Source organism: Phasianus colchicus, chromosome Z (genome assembly GCF_987193195.1).
Source record: "Phasianus colchicus chromosome Z, bPhaCol1.hap1.1, whole genome shotgun sequence".
Lineage (NCBI taxonomy): Eukaryota > Metazoa > Chordata > Aves > Galliformes > Phasianidae > Phasianus > Phasianus colchicus.
In genome coordinates this window covers 24,389,434-24,412,799 of record NC_143476.1, presented here as the reverse complement: position 1 = coordinate 24,412,799, position 23,366 = coordinate 24,389,434, and the positions used below count along the sequence as shown (strand labels likewise).

Here is a 23,366-nt window from a genome sequence, read left to right as displayed (position 1 = left end):
CTCATACTTTTAATCCCACTTCCCACATGGATCTTCCATGTGCTTGGGCCCTCCATGTGGTACTGTAGTAGGGTAGATAACATAATGGGCTGCTTGAGCAGGATGACCTTGAGACCCAGTTGTGTACTTGTGTTAATGTCCATCCTGGGTGAAGTATGGATATTTGGAATTTAAGATCTGTAAATGTTTAAATGTTAAGTTTGTGTGTCTACAGAAAAGCTCTTTAAACAGAATAGCAACCACCCACACAGTGGGTGTGTGCCTGATAGTAGTGTGACTAGGCCTGGAAGATTCAGCCCAGTGAATTTAGTGAAGTGAAATTAAAGAGCTTTTCTTCCAACAGCATCACAGCCATTTTAAATTTTTCACTTTTGAATTTTTATTTTATGTGTATTTACTTTGTGCACAAAAAGAAAAGGCTGAAAATTTCTGGGTTTTTATCATTCTCTTGCTTACACCAATTGCAAGACATCTTGTATTAGGAAATTTGGTGAGATTCTGGGTATGTCCTTGCAAAAGGTACAATAAATATACTACAAATTGTAACAGCAATACCACAGTTCAAAGGTTTTTCTTCATGTTACAGTGCTCTGTGTTGTTATTCTAATAAATTTCACTTCGTGAAAACTGCTGTAGCCAAACAGCTGGGTTACTTATAACAACTACAGCTTATTGATGATGTCCCACCCTATTCAGACCATATGAGACAGAGTAACAGCACTCATTCCTCAGGTGGCTAAAACATGAGCAGCACCTACACTTTAGCTGGTGCTGCTCAGCCTTACAGTCTCCAAAAAACACCCCTACGCAGTCTTACACTTTTTTTTTTCTTTTTTTTTTCTTTTTTTTTTTTTTCTGGAAAGTTTTCATTGGAAATACAACTTCGTCAAGTTGTCCCCGAAATGAAGACAAAATCCTGTCAACACTGAATTATCTCAAGAAGTGTTTTCCAATGAATATTTTTTTCTGTGAACCTGTGATCCTGCGAGGTTTCATTGCAGTAGCTTCAAAGACAAGTTGTATAACCCAACTGGAGGCAATCACGTCCATGCTGCTGGTCACATTCATTACCAGATAACTGAGAAATCTTCCAGGACTGTTATCAGTGAATTACAACCTTTTTTTACCACTGAATTAATGAGTATTCTTTCTTTCATCTGGATCTGCAGGGGACTTGAGGGAATTTGGGGTTTGGGAACCATTAATACTTCATTGGTTCAGCCATGTTAATTTCTGTGTATATGGCGCTCACACATCTGTAAAAGGTACTTGTTCTTGGTACAAATGATTTAGCATGGATATCATAAATGCACTAGCTCTGCTTATGAAGAAATGCTTATCAGATGCATTACCTCCTGCAGAGTGACAGCCAACCTGAGCCTCTTACACTATGTCCAGACCCTGAAGTGTCTATATGCCACCATAATGCTAAATGTGAACATGTTATTTGTGACAGTCTCAGATAAATATCAAGCTAGACAATGGGACAGATCTTTTTTTGCTTTAGATGATACTTGTATAAAATATGAATGAAAAGCTTTTATTTTAGGGTTAGAAGACAGTTCACTGGAGTCAGTTTGTATTTCACTTAGTGGCCTTTTGCAAATGAAATTAATGTTTTGGGCTCACTTCTAGCCTAATTATATGTTTGGAGAGGGAATGGAATAGCAAGAGAACATATAAACGTCATTGCTAAAGGGACTTTAGGCAAAGATTTTATTTTAACTGTAAGCAGAAAGAAAATATTCCATAGTTCATTTTCACATATATTTTCTTCAGGTTGGGCACTTATTGATATGTGTTGCCTGATGTGGAAAAAAACATCAGTACAGGGTACACAGTCATGAGGATCTGGGGCCCTGGCAAAGTCTTACTGTGGGATCTTAGGGAAAGCATCTGTGCTGTGCATCTGTCTTGTCTGTTTCCATTTCTTGTCTCTGTCTGTTGAATATCTACTGTACCACTGATTCAAGCTGTATACGCACTGGAAAAGATAAAATTTCCTGTTTTCCAATACCTGTCATATAACCTTATGAAGTAGATACTTTGGATCACAGGAGATAAAAGAATCATATCTTAGCCTACCACATTTCTTTGGCAATGGATATTTTCTTTTGCTATAAAGCAGTGTGCATGGTCTAAGTTTATTTAGCTCAATGAGTAGGGAACTAAAATTATGGCAAGCTAATCCCACTGGAAGTGTAACGGAATCTTAGTTGCCATAAGTTGAGGCAAATTTCAGCTGGATCTCTGCCACTTTGCATGAGTGAATTCTATGGTTTGTTGTTTTTTTTTTTCTTGAGAAGTTTGTGGCCCTAGTATGTTTTAATATAAATGTTCTCTTTGTTTCTGTAACATCTGCCTCAGATGGGGAGTGTCAGTCTGTCAGAACATCTTCATTTCTTCATGAGGCTTTCTGCTAGAATATCTTTTTTTTTTTTTTTTAGTAACATGAACCAAATCAAAGCCTCTGAATTATATCACCTTACAAAAAGCTTTTAGCTATTGCTTTAGCTATTTAGTTCTTTAGCTATTTGAAAACGTTAAGACTGTGCTGTGTTTATAGAGGACCCTGCCTTATTGAATTACTCTCCTATATAAGGCTGAAATCACATTGTTATGCAGTGCCAGAATCTGTTTAACTTCAACCTATACATGTCTAAAAAAAAAAAAAATTTTGCTTCAAAAAATCACTTTAAATGAATCTTTAGCTCAGTATGGTTTTTGAGAAACCATTTATAGATTGCCACTTACCTACCTAGAATCAGGCATTCTTCCATGAAGGATTTGAACTAAATCTGTTTTATTTCCTCTTCGAATTCTTGATTTGTTGAAAGTTTTTCACTTTGGAATAGTTGGGTTATTGTTGCTTATAACAGTGTGTCTATTCTCCAGAAAATACACTTACTTGCATAAATGCTATATGTTTTAGAGCTGTATCATGTTTCTCTTTGCTTATAATAATCAGCCTCCATGTAAGTATTTGTAATGCAGCAAAAATATAGACTATGACTAGACTCTTCTACTCTTTATAGAGAAAGCTACATTTAATCAATAAAGCACAAGTCTTCAGGTCCCTTAATAGATCAGATCATTCTTACTCAAATGCTATGCTCCTCATAGACTATAATGGGATGGTGATGTCATAGCAAAGATGCAGAGGAAAGGCTGAGTATTTGGCATTTCCAAAAAAAAAGAAGAGCTGAAGTAGAAAGTGAAATCCTCAACATAGTGGATTGTTACAATTTTTATCTTTACAGTCATTTGCTAATGATTGAGATCCTCAAACAGTGATGAAGATGAACTAATTATGTGTGTGTGCAGAATAAGATAGCTTAGTCCCAATAGCTTAACACTATAATAGCAATGGCCCCATGCCATGGTACCTGGCTAGGACTGCTGAGTTCTGAATGTAATGTGAAATTGAACAACAGAGGATTAGCTTGTGAAAAACAATGCTGTTTCTCAAACACTGCTGAAGTACATGAGAATAGACAATCAAGACCCCATATATATTAATAATTACTTACATATACATAAAGTATATAATATAGTATCGATTGTACATGTATTTATATACATAAGCATATATATAGTATATATATTATATATACATATGCATGTATATATAATATACATAATGTATTAAATATATTGTATATGTATTATATTAGTGTGGAATATGTGATATATAATATATATTACATATTTTATAAACAGGAGGGAAATCAACTTTTTACATGGGTAGATGATGAAAGACAAGGGGGAATGTTTTTAAAGGAAATGAGAGAATTTTCTGATTAGATATCGGGGGAAATTTTTCACTGAGTGGTGAGGTGCTGGAACATGTTACCCATAGAAGTTGTGGGTGCCTCATCCCTGGAGCTGTTCTAGGCCACATTGGATGGGTCCCTGTGCAATATGATCTAGTGCTTCATCTAGTGGTTGGCAACCCTGCCTGTGGCAGGGGTGTTGGAACTTGATAATCCTTGAGGTTCCTTCCAATCCAAGCCATTCCATGATTCTATGATTCTATGCTTCTATGATTCTATGATTCTATATACTAAGGAATAAATGGTAGAATAACATGTAAATGTTGAAATGGGTAATGGAAACTACATTGGATTCCTTCCTTACTTTGCCAATAATTGTGCCTTTGCTCTCAGTGGGACTATATAAATTTTTTATCAGAAAAAATATCCTACAATTAGTTAATTAAGTTGATGTTTTAAGTGGAGCAGTAGCGACTTTAGACCTAAAGTTAGTGATGTCTTCTGAAATGAAGCACATTTCTTTAAAATGAATTTATCTTTGATAAAAGGAACGTTGAGATCAGAGGGGCTCCCTACACTGACCCTAATCAAATCTTGTCATAATCTCTACAGTAGGTTGTTTTTCTCTCCACATCATTGAAAAAGGTAAATAACACCTTAGTTGTATTTATTGACCTCTACATTTTTGTATAGTAGTTACCAGTAAATATTTCAGTTTAATTCACTCAATATTTCCTACAGACATTTCTTTCTTTCACATAACTAAAACTTTACATGGCATGCATTCAGTTTCATCTTGGGGCAAAGTAATTTTTTTATTTTTTTTTATTTTTTTCCCAAAACACTTTAGTTGCAGGATTACCTTGTGTCTAACAGGCAACAAGTTTTTATCCAAAAGTGCTCACATCTTTGGTGCGCTGATGATGGGACTGAATTATCTTAGTGGTCTTTTCCAATTTGAATGATTCTATGATGCTATGATCTTTCTAAAATATGAAAGTAGAGTGATTAATTAGAATTAAAAAAAAAAAAAAGTAAATTGTAAGTGTAGTGGTCTTTAAACCTGTCAGTAAGTAATTTCAGGATGATCATTTCATCAAAACGTGTGAGGAAAAATAGCTAGACATTTCTCTGCAAAGAGCTGGGAGAGTTCTAGTACTAGTGTCTAGTATAGTACAAAGCAAAAGAAGAACTTTGAGCACACCAGAGTTCTGTAAAAAAAAATCATGTGTGGTACAAAGGGCAAGATATTAGGATATTAAGTTTTGAAGTTGCTGACCTCTTCTTGATTTCAGCTGGTAACTATTTGCCCATGGGCTGTAGGTAAGACTGAATGGGTTAGCCTTTATGTCTATGCAGATGAAAACTGAGAAAGTTTATGTTTTGGCAAGCTTACAGTTAGATACCACAAGTATCTAGCAAGTATGTGGGAGTGTAATACATGGGTAAAGAGAGAGAATAAACTGAAGATCACTAAGGAGTTGAGCAGTTAGAAAAAATGGATTAAAGGTTCATTTTTCAAGATCTTGTTCTTTAATCTGATTTTATTCAAAGTAATTAGTTTATTCTCAGCTCCAAAGCTGTATGTCCTGCTCGAAGAGCCAGGAAGTTGTCTAGCAAGTTATCTGATCTTCATGATGATGACTATGGAATCCTGGAAATTCAGGTACTACATGGCAGAACTTAAGAAATTTCTTTCAGTGCTAGAACCAGTAAAATATCTATTTTCTCTTCAATTTATTTTAAAAGGAAGCAGATCCCCAGATAGTAAAGTCCATATGAACTTGCTGAGACAGTCTTTGTCTTTTGATTTGTTGTTACTTTGTTGTTAACCAGATGACAAAAGGCCAGACATGGGTGATGATATACAGAAAAGGGAGGGAATCCTGTTGGTACATCTACAATCAAATTTTTATTATTTCTGCCAACATCTCCTGTCACAGTCCTACTCCAGTGTTCTCAAAAGAAGAAATATCCTGTGAGGTTTTCCTTCATATTTACCAGACTTAGATCTACCTGAATTTCTTCTTCTTTTCCATAGAGTCATATACATAGAAAATCTGTATCACTAGATCAGTGAAAAGAAACTTGCTATCTAAATTGGCTGTCCTTGTAACCTATTTAAGTGTGTATTCTGAAGTTTATTAACAAAATTCACACATTCCGGTTAAAGTGTTTAATTATGTATTTGTAAAGTTCAGTTTAAGTTTTCGCCACAGTGTGCTGCTAACGCAGATGTGTGGAAGTACTAGTAGTTATACCTTGTATGTGAGCTGATTCTTCAGCACCATATTTTGGTGAGGGCAAGTTTATCCTCTGCAGAGCACATAGTAGTTGAAATGCTGGTGAATGCTAAAATAATTTACAAGTACTACTATTGTGATGTGGCTAGAAAGGTGAATATTTACATCAGAGAAACAGCTGTATATCAAGTGATAGCCTCTGAAAACATCTAGCCTATTCCACAGTCCCTGAACATGGTCAACTTTATTGACACAATGTTCTTTTAGTCTTTGAACTCTTTGAAAGTGTAGCATGAACTATGTGTTTTGTGGTGCAGACAAATGGAAGGTGTAAATGAATGGAAAGAATGCATTTTGCTTTTGGTCAGGGTTTGCTTTCTGCTTTTCTTCCTCTGCCTGACTGTACTCTTCTGGAGTTTATTCCTCGCACCCTTCCCTGACACATCCAACAGAAGGCCTCGGTATAACCCTGTTACTCTGCTTATCACAGACACACACAGCATCTGTTGTCATAGGTAGGAAAGAGGAGCTATGTGGAGGCAAGGCAGCTGTTGATATAACTGAAGGTTCTGGCATCAGTCCTCTGAATTAGGTGGAGAAAGAAGAGAGCGAGACGACATTTTTAGAAACCAGGAGGCTGGAGAAAATTACCTCACGCTTGAAGTCTCTGGGTTTTATCATTTTAAAGTGATAAAAGAAAATATGGAAATGGCATCTTTCTACATCTTTCCATGTCCTTATTTATCCCTCATCATTTTCCCACCCTCACTGACTTCTAGTCTTAATAACTGGATCATTGAAGACCTTTAATCATAAGCTAAACATTTTGTTTTTCACCTGTCTTCTGGAGGTTAGAGGTTAACTTCAGGCCAATTAATAGAAAACAGAGCCAAGAAAAAGGATGAAGAGTTGGATTTTTAGTTGAGCTCAAAATCTGTCTCTTCTTTTTGCCACTGATGTTCAAAGTAACTCTATGAATTTTGGTATTGCTCTATTGCCACCAGTATCATGCTAAAGTAGCTGGAGATTTTAAGGAGAACAGAACTGGGTGAAAGCTCAGCTCTCCTGACAATGCCTTAAATGGAGCTTCTTGTGATCAACTGGCAAAATGCATCAAAAATTGTTTTTACAGTTCTCCAAGGTTCGTTCCTGCCTGTCTTCTACTCTGCTCTTGTTTCTCCTCTCAGGGACCACCTGGGCACTCACAGATTGTCCAAGTTGTACCTTTGTGCCACTGATTTTTCTTAGCTTTTTTGACTTCAGTAGTGTTTGACTGACATAGCTACATTAAAAATAGTGTGCATGTTCACAGCTCCTGCACCCACAGCCCCTAGTGCAAGCAGAATGCAATATTATTATCTCAGCAAATGAGGTAACAATGCATCACATGAGGTACATGTACTTTCCTGCAGCCTCCAGGAAAGGTTGCAGGGCAAAAAGCACTAGGAGAGGGAGAGCAAATGGATTGCATTTATGTATATATATTTATATACTGGAAAGCATCGTGTTTACCATCCAGGTAATGGTTACCATCCAGTGATATTCAGGAGCTGGGAGTTCAGGAAAAGGTAACTCCTCAGCTGAGGTTGTCTGCAGACTTTCAGGTATTATGATGAATTGGGAAAAGGTTATTTAAATGTTGAAAATACTTCTCTGGTGAATCATAAATATTAAATATATTACTCTATACTGTAGTTTGCTAAGGAAATGAACATTAGAATGTTATGTGAAGGCGGGTACCTCAGTAAAGTCTAGCTGATTTCCCTGTGTTACCCAATGTTTTCACCTTCTGATGAGCATCAGCTAATTTTGGTGGTAGGGCTGTGATCTCCATACTTTTGAGATTCTAAAAGTACTTTTTCATATAGACTAAACTATCTAGAGAACTAATTGAATTATCTTAACTTCTTCTTCACTTTGCAAACTACAGTCTGTGCCCAACATTTGTAGAGCAAGGTAATGAAACCAATTGTTTATCATTACAGCTCATGAGTATCTTCTTGAGCAACATCTTGAGAAATACAAGTGATAGATTTTTATTGAAGCTAAACTCTTTATTGTTACTCAGCCACGCATTTTGAAAGGAGTATGAATTGCTTTAGTACTCTGTAGATGGATGGATGTTGTTTACCCAGGTGACTAACTGGCCATGTACTCTCCTCCAGTGACTGCAATTTGTACAGTACAAAACTGATCATGTCAGATGGCTTTGTAGTAAAACCATTATACATGTACTAATAGTCAAAGACCTAAACTCTGCCTTTGTTCCACAGTTGCAACTCTCACTGCAGCTCTAAGGTTGTAAGTTTTGGCACTCCAGTGTGCAATGTCTCTTAGTTTTGGCTCTTAGATCAGAGAGTCTTTGAATTTTAACTAACACCTGTAATCATTTTGATGGCTTTGTTGACAAGTAATTACATGCTTGAGTATTTTGTTGAATTAAGATCTGACCTGTAAGCTTCCTTTCTTTATCTAGTGTTTTCTGATCTCTAAGGAAGGCAAGTTGAGGGAGGTGATCCTGCCCCTCTGCTCTGTGCTGGTGAGGCCCCTCCTGGAGCACTGTGTCCAGATGTAGAGTCCTCAGTGTAGGAGAGACATGGACCTATTGGAGCACATCCAAAGGAGGGCCACAAAAATGATCCAAGGGATGGAACACCTCCCCTGTGAGGACAGGCTGAGAGAACTGGGGCTGTTCAGCCTGGAAAAGAGAAGGCTCTGAGGTGATCTGTTAGTGGCCTTTCAATATCTAAAGGCAAGCTACAGGAAAGAAGAGGGCAGACTCTTTAGCAGGGTCTGTGGTAATAGCATAAGGGGAAATGGTTTCAAGCTTAAAGAGGGAAGATTGTTTGGACATAAGGAAAATATCTTTTACAGTGAGGGTAGTGAGGCACAGGTTGCCCAGAGGAGTGATGGATACCCCAGGCCTGGAGACTTTCGAAGCAAAGTCTGGATCAGACTTTGGGCAACCTGATCTAGTTGTGGTGCCCCTGTTCAGTGCAGGGGAGTTGGTCTAGATGGCCTTTAAATGTCCCTTCCAACTCTAATGGTTCTGTGATTCTATGAATACTTTACTTTAAGGTTGAAAGACCTACCTGATTGGAGTGAGTACCTAATATGTACAAAGACATTCTATAAAATGTTGTTCAAGAAAACTATTTATTTATTTATTTATTTATTTATTATTTTTACATCATTGGCAAAAGTAAAAAAGAAATAAAAAGTAACACCTGAAGAACATTTCTGCCCCTGGCAAGAGGATTTCTGGGAGCCTACTAACTTGCTTACTATTGATACAAGGTCTATAAAAGATTGAGTTTTAAGGTGCAAATCTAGAACAGATTTAAAGAATTTTAACACTGTAAAGTATCAATTGGTTTACTGCACTCAGAAACACTAGAAACAGTGTTGTCATCTGACAGCAACAATGAACTAATCCTTCTAAAGCAGGACCACTATTTTCAGTAGAAATAAATACTCTGGGGGAGTATTTTGCAAGGTGTCCTGAATGTAAGCTGCCTGTGATCTAAAAGTTTCTTTGCTCCTGTACAGAGAGGTCCTCTTTACTCTACAGGTACTTTTTTCAGTTGGCAAGATGGAGATTGAGCTCTTGAGTGAAGGATTTTTATAACATCTCCTGGCTTACAGACCTAGCTGGAGGAGTGGTTCAGCTTCAAGCACTGCCTGAATGATGCAGTGCTCTCAGTGCAGGCAGGAGTGCTCTCAGAGAGGCAGGAGATGCAAATGAAAGCCCCACCAAAGCATTGTCAGAGAAGTGTTTTTAGTGTGTTTATGACTGAACCTAAGCAGTGTTTTTTTTCTGGATAGGACACTACTGAGTGATGTAATTCTCATTCCTGCAGTCACGTAACCCAGTTCATTTCCCAGATATACCAAAAGGTTAACTTGCTAAGATTTGGTGAAGTGACTGAAAATCAATGTTGTTCCCTGTTCCATACATCCAGTTTTCCAAACTTTTTTGACATATAGGACAGATACTGAAACCAGTAATACAAGTACTAGTGTTCAGAGTCTTTTGTTTGGTCTTCATTAGCTGGGTGGGTTGTCAAAAAATGAGTGTGTTAACTGTATTTTGAAGGCTACTGAAAGTTATATTTCAGAAGGCTCTAAATTCTGTTATGTTTTATTTAGGTAAAAGAAAAGTGAAGAGGTGATGTAGTGGCTAATAAATATTAATGTTAATTACAGAAGTTACTGAAATGGCCATCTCTGCTATTCGTGTGTGTCAAAGGCTATTCCCTTGGATACACATCTTCCTTTGGTTCCTTCAACAAGAGATCAGTTATGAAGGGAAAGGAAGTACTGCAGATACAAAAGAATTTGTTGAGACTGCATATGCCCTTATCCTGGAAGGCTTCACAACTTAGACAGTGAAGTGAACACTGTGCTAGTTTAAAAGAAAAAAGCATACAAAGGAACTAGAGCAGTGCCTTGCTTTCCATGTATGGGAGGATTTGGGTGTTGGTCTCAAGAAGTGTTAATTCACACAAGCCCATAGTCAAATCACTAACACTGTGAGACATTCCGTCAAAGGCAATAGATATTTCAGCTTTTAAAACAGAATGCTTCTTCAAACCCAGTTGTTGTGGTTTAATGCAGCAAGCAGCTCAGCACCACATATGCCTTTGTTCACTCCTTCCACTTCCCAGTGGAATCTCCTGATTCTCTTCCTTATTTCATCCTTTCCATCAGCTGAAAAAATTCTGCTATTGCATGGGAGAGGGGCTTGGCTCTGGGCAAAGAGGTTTAGGAAGAGCTTTGAGTTGTCACAGGACACAATACTTTTGCATTCATAAGTTGGCAAATCTGGAAGAGGCAGCAGTGAGGATGTCAGTATTAAAGAACTGACAAGCTGAGTTCCAGGGCTGTTTTCTTCAGGTTCAGTATCTCTGTTGGCTTAAAGGCTTTGGTCTTTGAGGTAACTGGTATACTGATGCCTTCTTATCTCTCAGTGACTTGTAGAACTTAATTAATCAACGTTTCTGAACAGTGAATTCTTCCTCTGGTAGAAGCTATTAAATTTCATAGCAAAATAAGAATAATCTTGGCATGATCAAATTAGCTCTACATTGGTATATGTGTAAACAGAATGAATTACACTTGCTACATCGTAGGGGATATCTGGGTTATTGCAAATGCTACAATCCTTTTCCTTTGGATTTCTGAGCTATTTTTATTATACTAATTCTGATTAAAATATTAAGCCTGATTGTCAGCTCTAATCCATGCTTCCTCCTTGCATATCTAGCAGTGTTAAATGCTATGGCTAGTTTAAAGCATTTAAAACCACTGCCACATGTAGGAAACTGTGAGGAAATCATCCAAGCTACAGACATTTCTCCATCTATTTAAAGGGAAAGTTTATGGAGCTGCACAAGCCAGGATGGTTGTTGTATTTAGCATACAGTCCCAGTTTGAAAACAGCTGATTTAAGTTTTAGCTGTTTGTTAATTCGGTGTGAGAAAGCAGAGCACAACTGTAGTTTCACTGATGTGAAAAATCATTTATCAGTTTTCAAGTGTCATAGTTTTTTTATTTCTCATTAACAGCAGTTACTCAGCGCTACTTCTAATAATTGTAGTGGCTGCATAAGACAGGGCTGGAAATGCCCATCCATTCCCAAAATGAGTGGAGTTGAGACTGCTGGAGACTGGCCCTAGCCTGTTTTCTGGGCAGGGTAAATTTGTTTTGAGACTAGTCCAAATTATATCTGGGCAACAAAAAGCTTCAGCAGGCTACTCAGCAGCATGCAGCCCATGGTAGAAATCAAGAAAAAAATGCATCTCTGGAGTTGTGTCATGTTCTTAGGCTGTTTTGGCCCACACTGGGTTGTATTTTGGGCTCTCTGTACTGCAAATGCAAACTTGCTATGCAATACTGAATGTTCATACCTAAACAGCTCGGCTAACATCTCAGAAGTGCAGAACTTCTGTGAGAGGGCTGTCAGGCACAAAGTGTGAACTCTGTAGCACTGCTTTGAAATTAAAATGAGAAAAATACCCCAAAGAAGGTTTTCAAAAATATGTAAGTCTGATTTATTTTTCACCATCTTACATGTAAAAGTTTTTGTCACAATTTTCTAGTGAAAGCTAACTTGGCTGTGCAAAAAGCTATTAAATTAGACCATGTTTTTCTGTTTTATCTGATGTTTAAATAATTTAGAAGATGGAAATAATATTTTGTTGGTGTTATTATTTGTTCCAACAATAAAGATTTTGCTCATTACATGTTCAAATGAATTACGTGAGGCACATAAAGGCAAGAAAGGACTAATAAAGGAAGCATCTGAGGTAAATATATTTGATTCTGTAGAGCTTGGCAACAGTAGGTACTGTTATTTTCTGACATGGGCTCAAAGAGGAAAATGCTACAATAAAAATAATAAGCTAGAAATCATCAAGTTGAAGTCTCCATCTTCAAACTGCTGTTTAAATTCTCTATTTCCAGCTTATTGCTGAATTGCTGCAATGGATGGCATCTTAAAATCTTCCTCAATAATAGAGGAGAATCAAATTTATTGGCTATAGAGATGTGTGTAGGAAGACCCAGTGTGTATACTGCATTTCAGTTATGTGGTTAAAGCTTTAAAAGTAGTTTGAATGCAGCACTGTTATTCACTATACATCTAAAAACTGCCTACTGTAGGAAAAGTATGTGCAAAACAAACAAAAAAATTAAAACTCAAATAAGTAAAATATCACTATGTTTTAGGTTTATGCAACTGCTGTGGCTGAGATCTGTGTTTATAATATAAGTGTTCACTGCAAATGGTTAATGACATAATTAGAGGACAAGGGCACAGATTGCTTTCTGCACTGAAAATCTATGCATCAGGACATGTTCGTCCATGCTATTGTCTTGCATGGACCATCAACATATAAGATACCCACTTCAACACTACTCAACTTCAGAAAGACTTCTTCCTGCTTGTAGAGTGTGCCACAAGCTGAGAAATTAGCCTTCTGCTTCAGCATGGTATAGTCACTTGAGGAAGGTTTTTCTTTGAAACAAGAATTTACATTAATTGTTTGGCTGTACAGACAGAGGAGATGGGAGATTAATAGAAGTAGTAGCAGTCAACACAAAGCAAGTAAAGGGTGGGCGCAGAGAGCAGTGGGGGGATTTTGAGAGCATGTATGGCAGCTTTTTTGAGGACACAGCAATCATTTTGAAAGCACAGACATGGCTGGGATATATACATTTGTGGGAAATTACTTTCATTAATCACTTTTTCAAGGGGATTGAGAGTTCAGGTTTCATTGTTCCCAAGTATATGTGTTGCTCAATTTTAAAAGAATTCTTCAGAATATGTGGTTTTAGCACTTTCAACAATTCAGTTTCCAAATAACCAAGACTGACCCTTGTGCTTCTTTTTCCTTATCCTGCCATCAAAGTCAGGACTACTTTTAAAATATTTACTCATCTACAGTATATTTATTTAAAGTACATTAAAATACATTAAAATAAAATTTATTTTAAAATAAGAAAATATAACAGCAGATACATTTAAAGAAATGCATTTTCCCCCACGCAATAGTGATTGTGCTTTATCACCATTACGTCATTTTTCCCAGGTTGATATTTCTGGCATTAACTAGAGCCACCGAAAGATCTTTTTTTATGATACAATGGACAAGTCTAGTCTTTCCATCCCACAACTGCGAAGCAAACAAGGCTATGTAATATTCTGGGTTTATTTTTAGCTTTCTGCAAGCTGTTGCCTCCTCCTTCTTGGCTCCTGTGTCTCCAGGCAATTGGGAGATGCTGTCTTCCTCTCTCACAGTCTCACCTTTCTGCCCTAGTGGTTATACACCATCTGTTCTGGAATTTGTGCTAGTTCTTCAAATAAAAGTAAAGATATGATTATCAGTGGTAGATATTTTAAAACCTCAGTCTCCCTAGGTGAATTCTTAGGTCAAAACTGTTGACTTCAATATCATACATTTCTTTCTTGTTTGAAGTGACTAATTGTTGATGTCTTGATCATAAAACCATTTTATTAAGAAGCATTATGAAAGCCGTGTCACACAAAAATGTGACACCAGATCAAACCAGTGTTCTCTAAACCAAATGTCTTGGCTCCAAACAGGAATTCTTGTATGAGGAATTACAAGAACAGGGAAAGCATATGGTGTTTTGACATTTCCAAAACTTGCAGACATAAGTGGCTAAGGTACTTACAAAACTTCTTGTTTAGAAGCCCACCATGAACTTTATTTTTTGAATCTGCCCAATTGACTCTGAAACCTGAATATTTTTTGGTATTTAGAGTGCTTTGTGGCTGGGATTTCAGCAACTGAAATAAGGTTGCATAAATAAATACAATCCTTTTGTTTTGAATATGCTCTATTTGCTACTCCATAATTCTTGGATGATAAGTGATGGTGAAGGTTGCTCCCTGGTCATAGATTTCTCTGATTTTTATGTCTTTATGGGCATGTAACATATCATTTCTCAGTTGCTTTCCCTAGCCTGAAGAGGTGTCAACTGTTAGAGTGGGTGCAGCTCCTTAAGGACACAGATGCACAAGAGAGTTTCTGCCTGTCACGGGTTCATATCAGGGAGAAAGCTCTTGCAGAGAATTCCTTCCCTAAGGCTTGTCCAGAGGTCTTTCACAGCACACGTTCATTCCAAATTGAATGCTTATTAGAAGTGGGCTTAATGGTGCCACCAGCAACACTTACAGAGCAATGAAAAACAAATGCCAAGATTCATTTAGCTAGTGACTTCTTAATGTGAATCAAGAATCACAGAACAGCTTGAAAGGGACCTTCGGGATCATCCAGATCCAACCCCCCTGCTGTGGATAGCAGCATCTCCCATTAGAAGAAGCTTCTTTGTACTTTGGTGTTTCTTTTATATTCCTGTGTTGGTTTTTTTTTTTTTTTTCAAGATGGGAACAACAATGCTACATCCAGTGCAACTTTAAAGAGCAGAATTATGCAAAATACGGTTCTGACTTAAAGACTTTTTAATAGGGAAATCCAGAGGATTAACATTTCTCTGAGTTTAGTCATTGATTTTTCATCTTCTGCTTTGAAGTCATTAGATGCAAGAGTTAATCATTCTTGATATTTTTATTGCTAGTGAGTTCTTGTACTGATAATGTTGGATACTATCAATGCTAATGACGGCATTTTTACTTATAGCTGTGTTCCATACTGCTGTGTAAGTAGTAGTGGAGTATTCTGGGATGAGCTAGAAGTATTGACACAGCATCAAGGAATTATAGATTACACTCACAAACTGTGTTAATGGACATTAGTAGGATAGCATTGCAGTTTTAGGAACTGCAAGAAATGAGCCTGTCTGTGCAATCTTTATCTGATGAAGTACATGCTAAGCTACTCCACTGCCTTTTAAGTGGAGTCTTTTCAGATGTTAAAGGCTTCTTCACAGTGAATGTGCAAAACTCTTTCCCCATCAGAGAAATTCCTGCTCTATAGTTAGAACAACCACCATGCTATGAAAGATTTGAGGCCTTTAACAGGTTGCATTTCCCAGAGGTCAGTGCTGGGTCTGATGTTTAACATCTTCATCAACAACTTGGATGAAGGGATAAAGCCCACCCTCAGCCAGTTTGCTGATACAAAGCAGGGAGGAGTGACTGACACATTGCAGGGCTGTGCTGCCATTCAATGAAACCCACACAGCCTGGGGAGCTGGGCAGCAAGGAACATGATGAGGTTTAACAAGAGCAAGTGTAGTGTCTTGCACCTGGGAGGGAATAACTGCATGTATCAGTAGAGGCTGGGGGCTGACCTGCTGGAGAGGAGCTCTGCAGAGAAAGATCTGGATGTCCTGGTGGACAACAGGATGGCCATGAGCAAGCAGTGTACTCTGGTGGCCAAGAAGGCCAATGGTATCCTGGGATGCATGAAAAGGAGCATGTCCAGCAAGTCAAGGCAGGTGATCCTCCTGCTCTACTCTGCCCTGGTCAGGCCTTACCTGAACTACTGTATCCAGTTTGGGACTTACCAGAACAAAAAGACAGAGATCTCCTGGGAAGAGTTCAGTGGAGGGCCACAAAGATGATAAAGGGCCTGGAGCACCTCTCTTGTGAGGAAAGGCTGAGCGACCTGAGTCTGCTTAGCCTTGAGAAAAGAAGGCTGAGAGAGGATCTGATCAATAACTAAGATGTGGAGGGCAAAGGGATGAGGCCAGACTCTTTTCAGTGGTACATGGCGATAGGACAAGGGGAAACAACCACAAACTGAAGCATAGGAAGTTTCACACAAATATGTGTAAGAACTTCTTCACAGTGAGGGTGATGGAACACTGGAACAGGCTGCCCAGAGAGGTAGTGGAGTCTCTCTGGAGAAGTTCAAGACCCATCTGGATGCCTACCTGTCCTGGGAGCCTGCTTGGGCACGGGGGTTGGATTCAGTGATCTCTGGAGGTCCCTTTCAGCCCCTACAATTCTGTGAAATCTGTGAAATCTGCTATGCTTCTCTTACAGTGCTGATGAGCTGTGTAGGTACTGTCTGGTACCACAGTCCACAGAGAAGGACAAAGAGAGTAAATCCATGGTAGGGCAGAACATGTTTGTTGTCCGCTGGAACTTCATTTGGTGCAGACCTCCACCTTCTGGAGGTCTGAGGAGGGTTGGGGAAGTTATCAGTTGCCATTTATATACTGTTTGTCTTGTTCTATTTGTGAAAATTGGTAATCTGTATCAATACTAAAGCATTCCCTGGAACTGCATACTTTTAAAATCAGTGCAGTGAAAGACTTAGTTGTTTGTCTTCCCAGCTGTAGACATCTGTATACACCGGGATTTTGATATTTACATGTTGCTTGTTACTAACTGCCAAGGTTAAAAAGCTGAAATTCTATTTTTCTAAAATTGCATTAAGCAAGAAAAACAAGACAGCATTTTGCAAGTTCACTCTTTGGTATTCATCCCCATTCACAGTGGGACTTTGATATTTTGGCCTCTAGATGCATGAATGGATGAACATTTTCAAAAAAAGTCAGACGATGCTATGGGAATGGTAGCATCTGCTACGAGATGGGGTTTCCCCTGAGTGAAACTTGCAGCTATGGCTGCTGAAGACACTGCATCAATGCTTTTCTTGCAAGCAGAAAACTGCTGTTTTTCTGTTGAGGTTAAAACCTGAAATGAGCTGGAAAATGAGAATCTTGCTTCCTGGGAAAAACAGGATTTTTCTACCCTGAGGAAGAACAGCCCTTGTGAGAGAGATTTGTCTCACAGCTGAAGGAAAGTTGGATAAATTGGGAAATACACTACAATCTGGATTTTGTTTTTGTTTTTTTTTTAAATTCTAAGTAAAAAGCAAACTATGGAAGGATTTTCTTCCACAAGCTTGTAAGCTTCAAAATATACAACATCTCCAAAATACACAACATGACGTAAGCAAGCTAAAATGTCAGGGGTTGTTTTGCTTTAGGTAAATCATGATCTTTATTTTTGTTTCAGTGCAGGTGATCACTTTGACCACTGAAGTGTTTGGCTTCTTAGACTCTCCTTAATACTTTCTTATCACTCTGGCCACAGAATTTGTATGTTGAATCCTCTAGCATCTTTTTAAACTGTGAAGCCTGTAAGAAATTAGTATAGATGCAGATGAGGGCAAATCAATGACAGCAGCTTGAATGGCAATGGAAAAAGTTGTGTGGAATTTGCAAAAAATCAAATCTACTCGACTTTTACAGATGCTGGATATATCAAACTCCTTTTAGGTTTCACTGAGGTAATGATACTATTTTCCTGAAATATCAACGCTACACTTTGTAGTTTGAGAGCATAGCCTGGCCCTTCAGAGGAATGTCATTTGGAAAAAAAAAAAACATAACCACAATGTGTTAGTATGTGTTAGAGGGTTTTATTGTAGTTGTTTACCACAATTTCAAATAAAAGGCTGAGAATATAGGTCTAGCCTTGTGTATTGGGGCGACTGGAACAGTTAATGCTGATGTGGTTGAGAGGGTCTTTGCTCTTTCTTCCCCCACAAAGCATCACCAGCTTATTCAGTTTGCCTCCCTTAGGTACAGATCCATCCCTGTATTAGGAATGTTGGGGTTCGAGCATTCTGAGAAGTGATCAGCTTCAGTGAGAAATTACCTGCTGGTGTTTGGTCCCGTTGGGTCTCTGCTCATGCTCCTTGCAGCTGGCAGCAGGTGTTTTCCCTGGCTGCTCTTCTGCCCACAGCCCACATTTGGGAGAGTGAAGGAGAAGTGCTGAGTTCTGGCACACTATCAAAAATGGCCGAGAAAGCCCTTGTATGCTGGAAGTACATTTTTAGGATAGCCCGCAATTCGCTTGCTGTCAAAGGCCAAAACTGTACTTGATAGCACTGCATAAACTTTGTGTGTCCACCTTTTATAAATTCAAGATGTATACATAAATTCTTTTTTTTTTTTTTTTTTTTTTGTCTTGATCAGTAGATTGTTCACTGTAGGAGATTTCAGGCACTAAAATGCTTCTCTGTAATCTTTTTCTCATCATCTGTATCTGTCAAGGCAGCATCCTTTTTGCTCTGTTTTGATCGCCCTCTGATTCTGCCCTGCATTTTGCCTGTACTGTGAACTCAAGCTATCTCTAGCTGAATTACAGAGGGCACTTCATATGAAATCAGGTAGAAGATGTACTGGCTCTTCACTTTTCAGAATAAATAAATAAATAAACCTTTTGAAATCACCATGATTGGACTAGAATGAAGCTTCAGGATGACTTATTACTCAGCTGTAAGATGGTTATAATTTCTGACTCTCAACTCTGCAAACTTCTACCTACTTTTTGATGCTTGTGATAAAAGCAAAAATAGTTTAATGGAGAATGTTGGACAGTTTACACACTTTAGTAAGGAAGCAAGGGCAGATCAGGTGTAAATAACTGGGAGTTGAGATACTTTGTGAGATATGAGTACTAAAATGATATAAAATTTAAAGAAGCAAAGCTACTGTGCAAACAGAAGTGAGGAACAAACAGAAGTTACAGATCCAAGGACTTGGGTCAAAGGTGGGAAACTTCTGCAAAAATCTTCATAAACAAAAAGAATGCCTTAGAAGAGGCTTCTTTGGTAAACTGAGCATGGGTAAAGGCCTAGGTAGGAAGCATGGTGCTTTTTAGTAGATACAAGTAGGTACTTGCCCCATCCCTGGCCCCATCCAAGGCCAGGCTGGATGTGGCTCTGGGCAGCCTGGTCTGGTGGTTGGCAACCCTCCACATAGCAGTGGGGATGAAACTAGATGAGCATTTTGGTCCTTTTCAACCCAGGCCATTCTATGATTCTATGATTCTATGGTTCTATACTTCTGGAAAAGAAAGTAAAATAGCATTGAACAAAGAGTAGTTTTGAAAACCTTTAAAAAAAACAAACAGCTGAGGAACTCAATGTATCACCACCTTACTTCCTTCTCACTGAGATAATCTGTGTACTCCTGTTGCACAGGAAAATGCAGGAGAACAAGAGCTCATAAAAAAATACCATTTTTCTCTGACAATCTTGGGCAATTCTGTAGATTCTGAAAGTGTTTTGGCTATTGCTGTTTTTAATGAAAAGTTGTTGCAAGCAGATATAAATAAACATACAAAACCCCTAAGAGGTTGAAGTCTTCTGTCAAAGTATCTCAAGGGAAGTATCTTAAAATTTGTGTTCTGTCAGAATTTGGATGGTTGTACTGCAGTGTAGAGACTATAAATATGAAATATCTTCCTCAGTGTTCACTCTCACAAGACCCAAATTGCTTCAATGCTATTCATCTGCATTCGTGTGAACGGGTGAAACCAGCTGTCAGCAATAACTTAGCATTAACTGCTCTTTGATTAGTATAATGCACATTTCTAGATGGTGTAATGCTCAGTTGTGTATATCAGAGCTTTCTAAAGTGAAGAATTAATTCCACATAACATCTCTGAGAAGTGCTATAACTAATGTGAATGCTGTTTTATCATCCGTGTTAAGTGTATGTATTGACTACACAAATTCTGTGAGAACAAGAAGGGAGTTTAAAGAGAATTGGGAGCATAATAAAGGCAGTGCTTATTTACAGAAAGGCAGCTGCACTCATTCACTGTTGACTTAATAGTCAGGCAGAGATTTAGGATTGAGGGACAGATGCTAAGATTTTCTCTACCTTGCTGTAAAATCTCCTCATGTTAGTATAGCCATATACTTATGGTACTTATGGGTTCACTGTTTTCTCTGTAGTACTAGTACAAAAGGTATTTCATGGAAAGCCCCGGGAACCTTTAAGATTCATTGGATTGCACATGGTGTAGCACTCACACCTCAGGGACCTTCATGAATGCTGCAAGTAAAGCAGGATTAGATGAGTTAACTCTGATGAGAAAGCAGTGAAATCAAGAAGTGGAGAAGGAAATAGATTGGAAATGTAGTCAGCATGACCTCGATTGTTAAAACTGGTGTACCCAAGTGCTCTCAATCTAAGAGGCTGCCACTCCACCTCTGGTACCTCACATACAGAGCAGTATATCTGAAATGAGGCACATCAGGGTGGATTGATGGCTGCATCTCTGGACCTTCTATGGGCAGGGACTATTCCCTGCATAGCAAATTCACAAGTGCAATCTGCTAAGGAGATACATCAGCTTAATTACATTTCTTTTTCTGACCCAAGTCAAACATACCCTTATTAACAGAGAGGATTTGGACTATGTTTTTTCTGTGAAAACAAAGTAAGTTATTCCTACTGAGAAATGCTGCCAAGATACTTTTTCTGCTGTGTCTGCTAATGAACAGGACAGCAGGGCTGATTTTCTCATGTTAAGCATTCAGGTCCTATTGCCTGTGTCAGTCCTGAAAGATACGTTGAGAAGTTAACTTGGGCTGACTGCCTGATCTGTAGGGATACTACATGTTAGTGAAGTCCTGTACATAAATGTTTTAAGTTTTGTAATTTATGTGTCCTCTACCCTCTCTAATGACTCCAGAACAAGGTATCTTGCTTGAGTTGCCAGACAAGCTAGCCTCTCTGGAAGGTCTTGAGGCAATTAACCTCTCATTTCTACTGAGGTACCTGAATTTGTGTGTATGATTGGAGTATGTGAATGTTGTTGGGGAAAGGAATTCACAGAAGTGGTGTTAGAACAACACTGCAGGTCTGTTATGTAAGTTTATCTAAATATATCCTTTTCTCCCCCTTCTCTTCCCCTTCTCTTCCTCCCTTCTCTTCTCCCCTTTACTGTCAGGAAGGGCCACCTCTGAAGGTCCAATTCAGTACAGCCTGGCACCAACACAGACGGACGTCAACAGCAGTTACAACAGTGAGTCAATTTGCAATCAAGGAAGTCCTTGAAAAGATACTGTTTTATGTGCATGTGGAATGTGCAAGAATTCTGCAGTGGGCTCTGGGAGGAGGGGTGGAGAAGGTCTGTTGACCCGAGCTCCATCTGGTTGGAGCAGTTTGCAAATTTTTAATGCCTCACTAAAAGCATTGGGTAAACTTTTCCTGAAAGTCAGAGAGAGGGCTGATATGTGAGGGCTAGTGCAATTTTCTGACACAATAGGCTGTAAGGAGCTGGATTCTCCTCAGAGAAAACTGGCCACCAAGAATGCTTAAGTCACTTAGCACACTGCAGAAGAAAACACTTGAAGCCATGCATAACAAGACCCTCCACTGAATTATCACTTGCCTGCTCTTGTTCTGGGTGTAAGGGCTGCTAGTCTCAGATGACTGCAGGAGTACTGGTCTGCTCTAGGACAAGAAATTATATCCTTCATGCAGGTTTGAGGTAATTTAGCTGCTACTGCTTCAATTCTGTGGTGCTACCTGAGGCATCTGACAGGGAAAATGAACCCTTTCATGGTAAGTCTGCCTCACTGGTTATGTACACACACAATGCTATCCAATGTTTGCAATCCCAGCTCTCAGTAGCTATCCAGTCATGATATGTTCTGCTTATGCCCTTGGTGGTTTGGGGTGCTTTGGGGTATTGATAAGGAAAGTTTGCTGGACCTTTCTATGGAGGTACATATGTGGCTTAAAGCTCTAGAAATAAAGTCGGGACAGATGATGGTGATTTTTAATATAGTTTCTCTCCTAATAGTTACAGACACTGGAAGTATACTTGTGTGTACTCTACTTTTCATCTTACCTTTTCATGCAAAACTTTATCCTGCCTCCATCTACTGCCTTCTTTTCATAATTTGTGCTACAGACTTGGGTAATGAAAAATGTTAAATGACAGACATATTAATGAGAAACTGGTTTTAATTGAGCAACTGTTTCAGTAATTTCGGACAAGAATCATAGTGGATTTCTTTCACCTCTTTCAGGAGTGAATGGCACCTGAAAGATGTCAAGGAATTTGAAACCTTTGAAAAACTCAGTGATAAGGTGGAACCAGAGTCAGAAGACTTGAAAGGTTCAGTCCTCTGATGCATTTCTGTTAAAAGATGGTCTTTTTAGTTCATAGCTCTTACTATTAAGTAAAGACTTCAGGGGATCATGCTCCTTGTAATTTGGCATCCACCAGCTCTTCCTGGCAGTGAAGAGAGAACTTTTTCTGTAGGAAATTTAGAATTGTTTTCTTTAAATTTGCTGTGAGAGATCAAATAACTGGAAAAGAACAAAACAGGTATGAGTTATGTGTGAAAATGACTCTTTTTGGTACTCTTCCACACTTCTGTCATGCAAACAGATTTCGGGGCCCATGTATATAGTGTTGAGTGAACATCTGCTTTGGCAATGCCTGTCTCAGGAGGTTCAGTGGACAGGGCTGGCAGATGCAGGAGGCAGCAGCAGATGCAGGAACCTTGGCCTCATGATGGTGGGTTTCGCTGTCTGGGTAGCCACATCAGTTCCTGTGGTTACAGAGGCTACTGAGGCCACAGAGGCTGCAGGTCTGTGCCAGGTGGAGGCCACAACAAGTTCCTTGCAAGCAGCTGCTGTTGAGAGACAGTGCCCTCGCTCCCCAGCCATCACTCCTGTACAAACCTCTGGGTGCCAGGGACTGCTGAGGCCTTTCCTGTCTCTCGGTGCTGCAACTGACACTGCGGCTCTCTGACAGATGGTTATACTTCAGCACTGAGTGCCCCTGGTGTGCTGCCAATGGATGTGGCGACATCTCCAGGCAAGCATGATGTTATAGCATTTGCCCTGCCCTGATGGAGGAGAATCCATTTCCATTGGTTCTTCCTCTGGAGGTAGATCCACCTCGAAGTCACCTTCAAGTTGATCAGCATCTGTGATCTGGACAAATTCAAGGATGGTCATTGTCTGCATGAATAAGAGGAAGTGTTGGGTTCTGCACCGGGGATGGGACAGCTCTTGCTATGTTCAGTGTGGGAGACAAGTGGCTGGAGACCAGCCCCGCAAAAAGGGATCATAGGATTCTGTCTGACAG

At 38.9% G+C, this 23,366-nt stretch overlaps 1 protein-coding gene across 2 annotated transcripts in view; it reads left to right on the top strand.

Annotated features, from left to right (window-relative positions):
• The window catches only part of NRG1 (neuregulin 1), a 448,079-nt gene that overhangs the window by 145,141 nt on the left and 279,572 nt on the right, over positions 1-23,366 (top strand). The window contains exon 2 of one of the 2 annotated variants that reach the window (XM_090131420.1): positions 21,214-21,284. In XM_090131420.1, the coding sequence (XP_089987546.1) occupies positions 21,214-21,284 (71 nt within the window). Of the gene's footprint in view, positions 1-21,209; positions 21,285-23,366 lie in introns of both variants that reach the window. The other variant, XM_090131421.1, reaches the window with a different exon arrangement.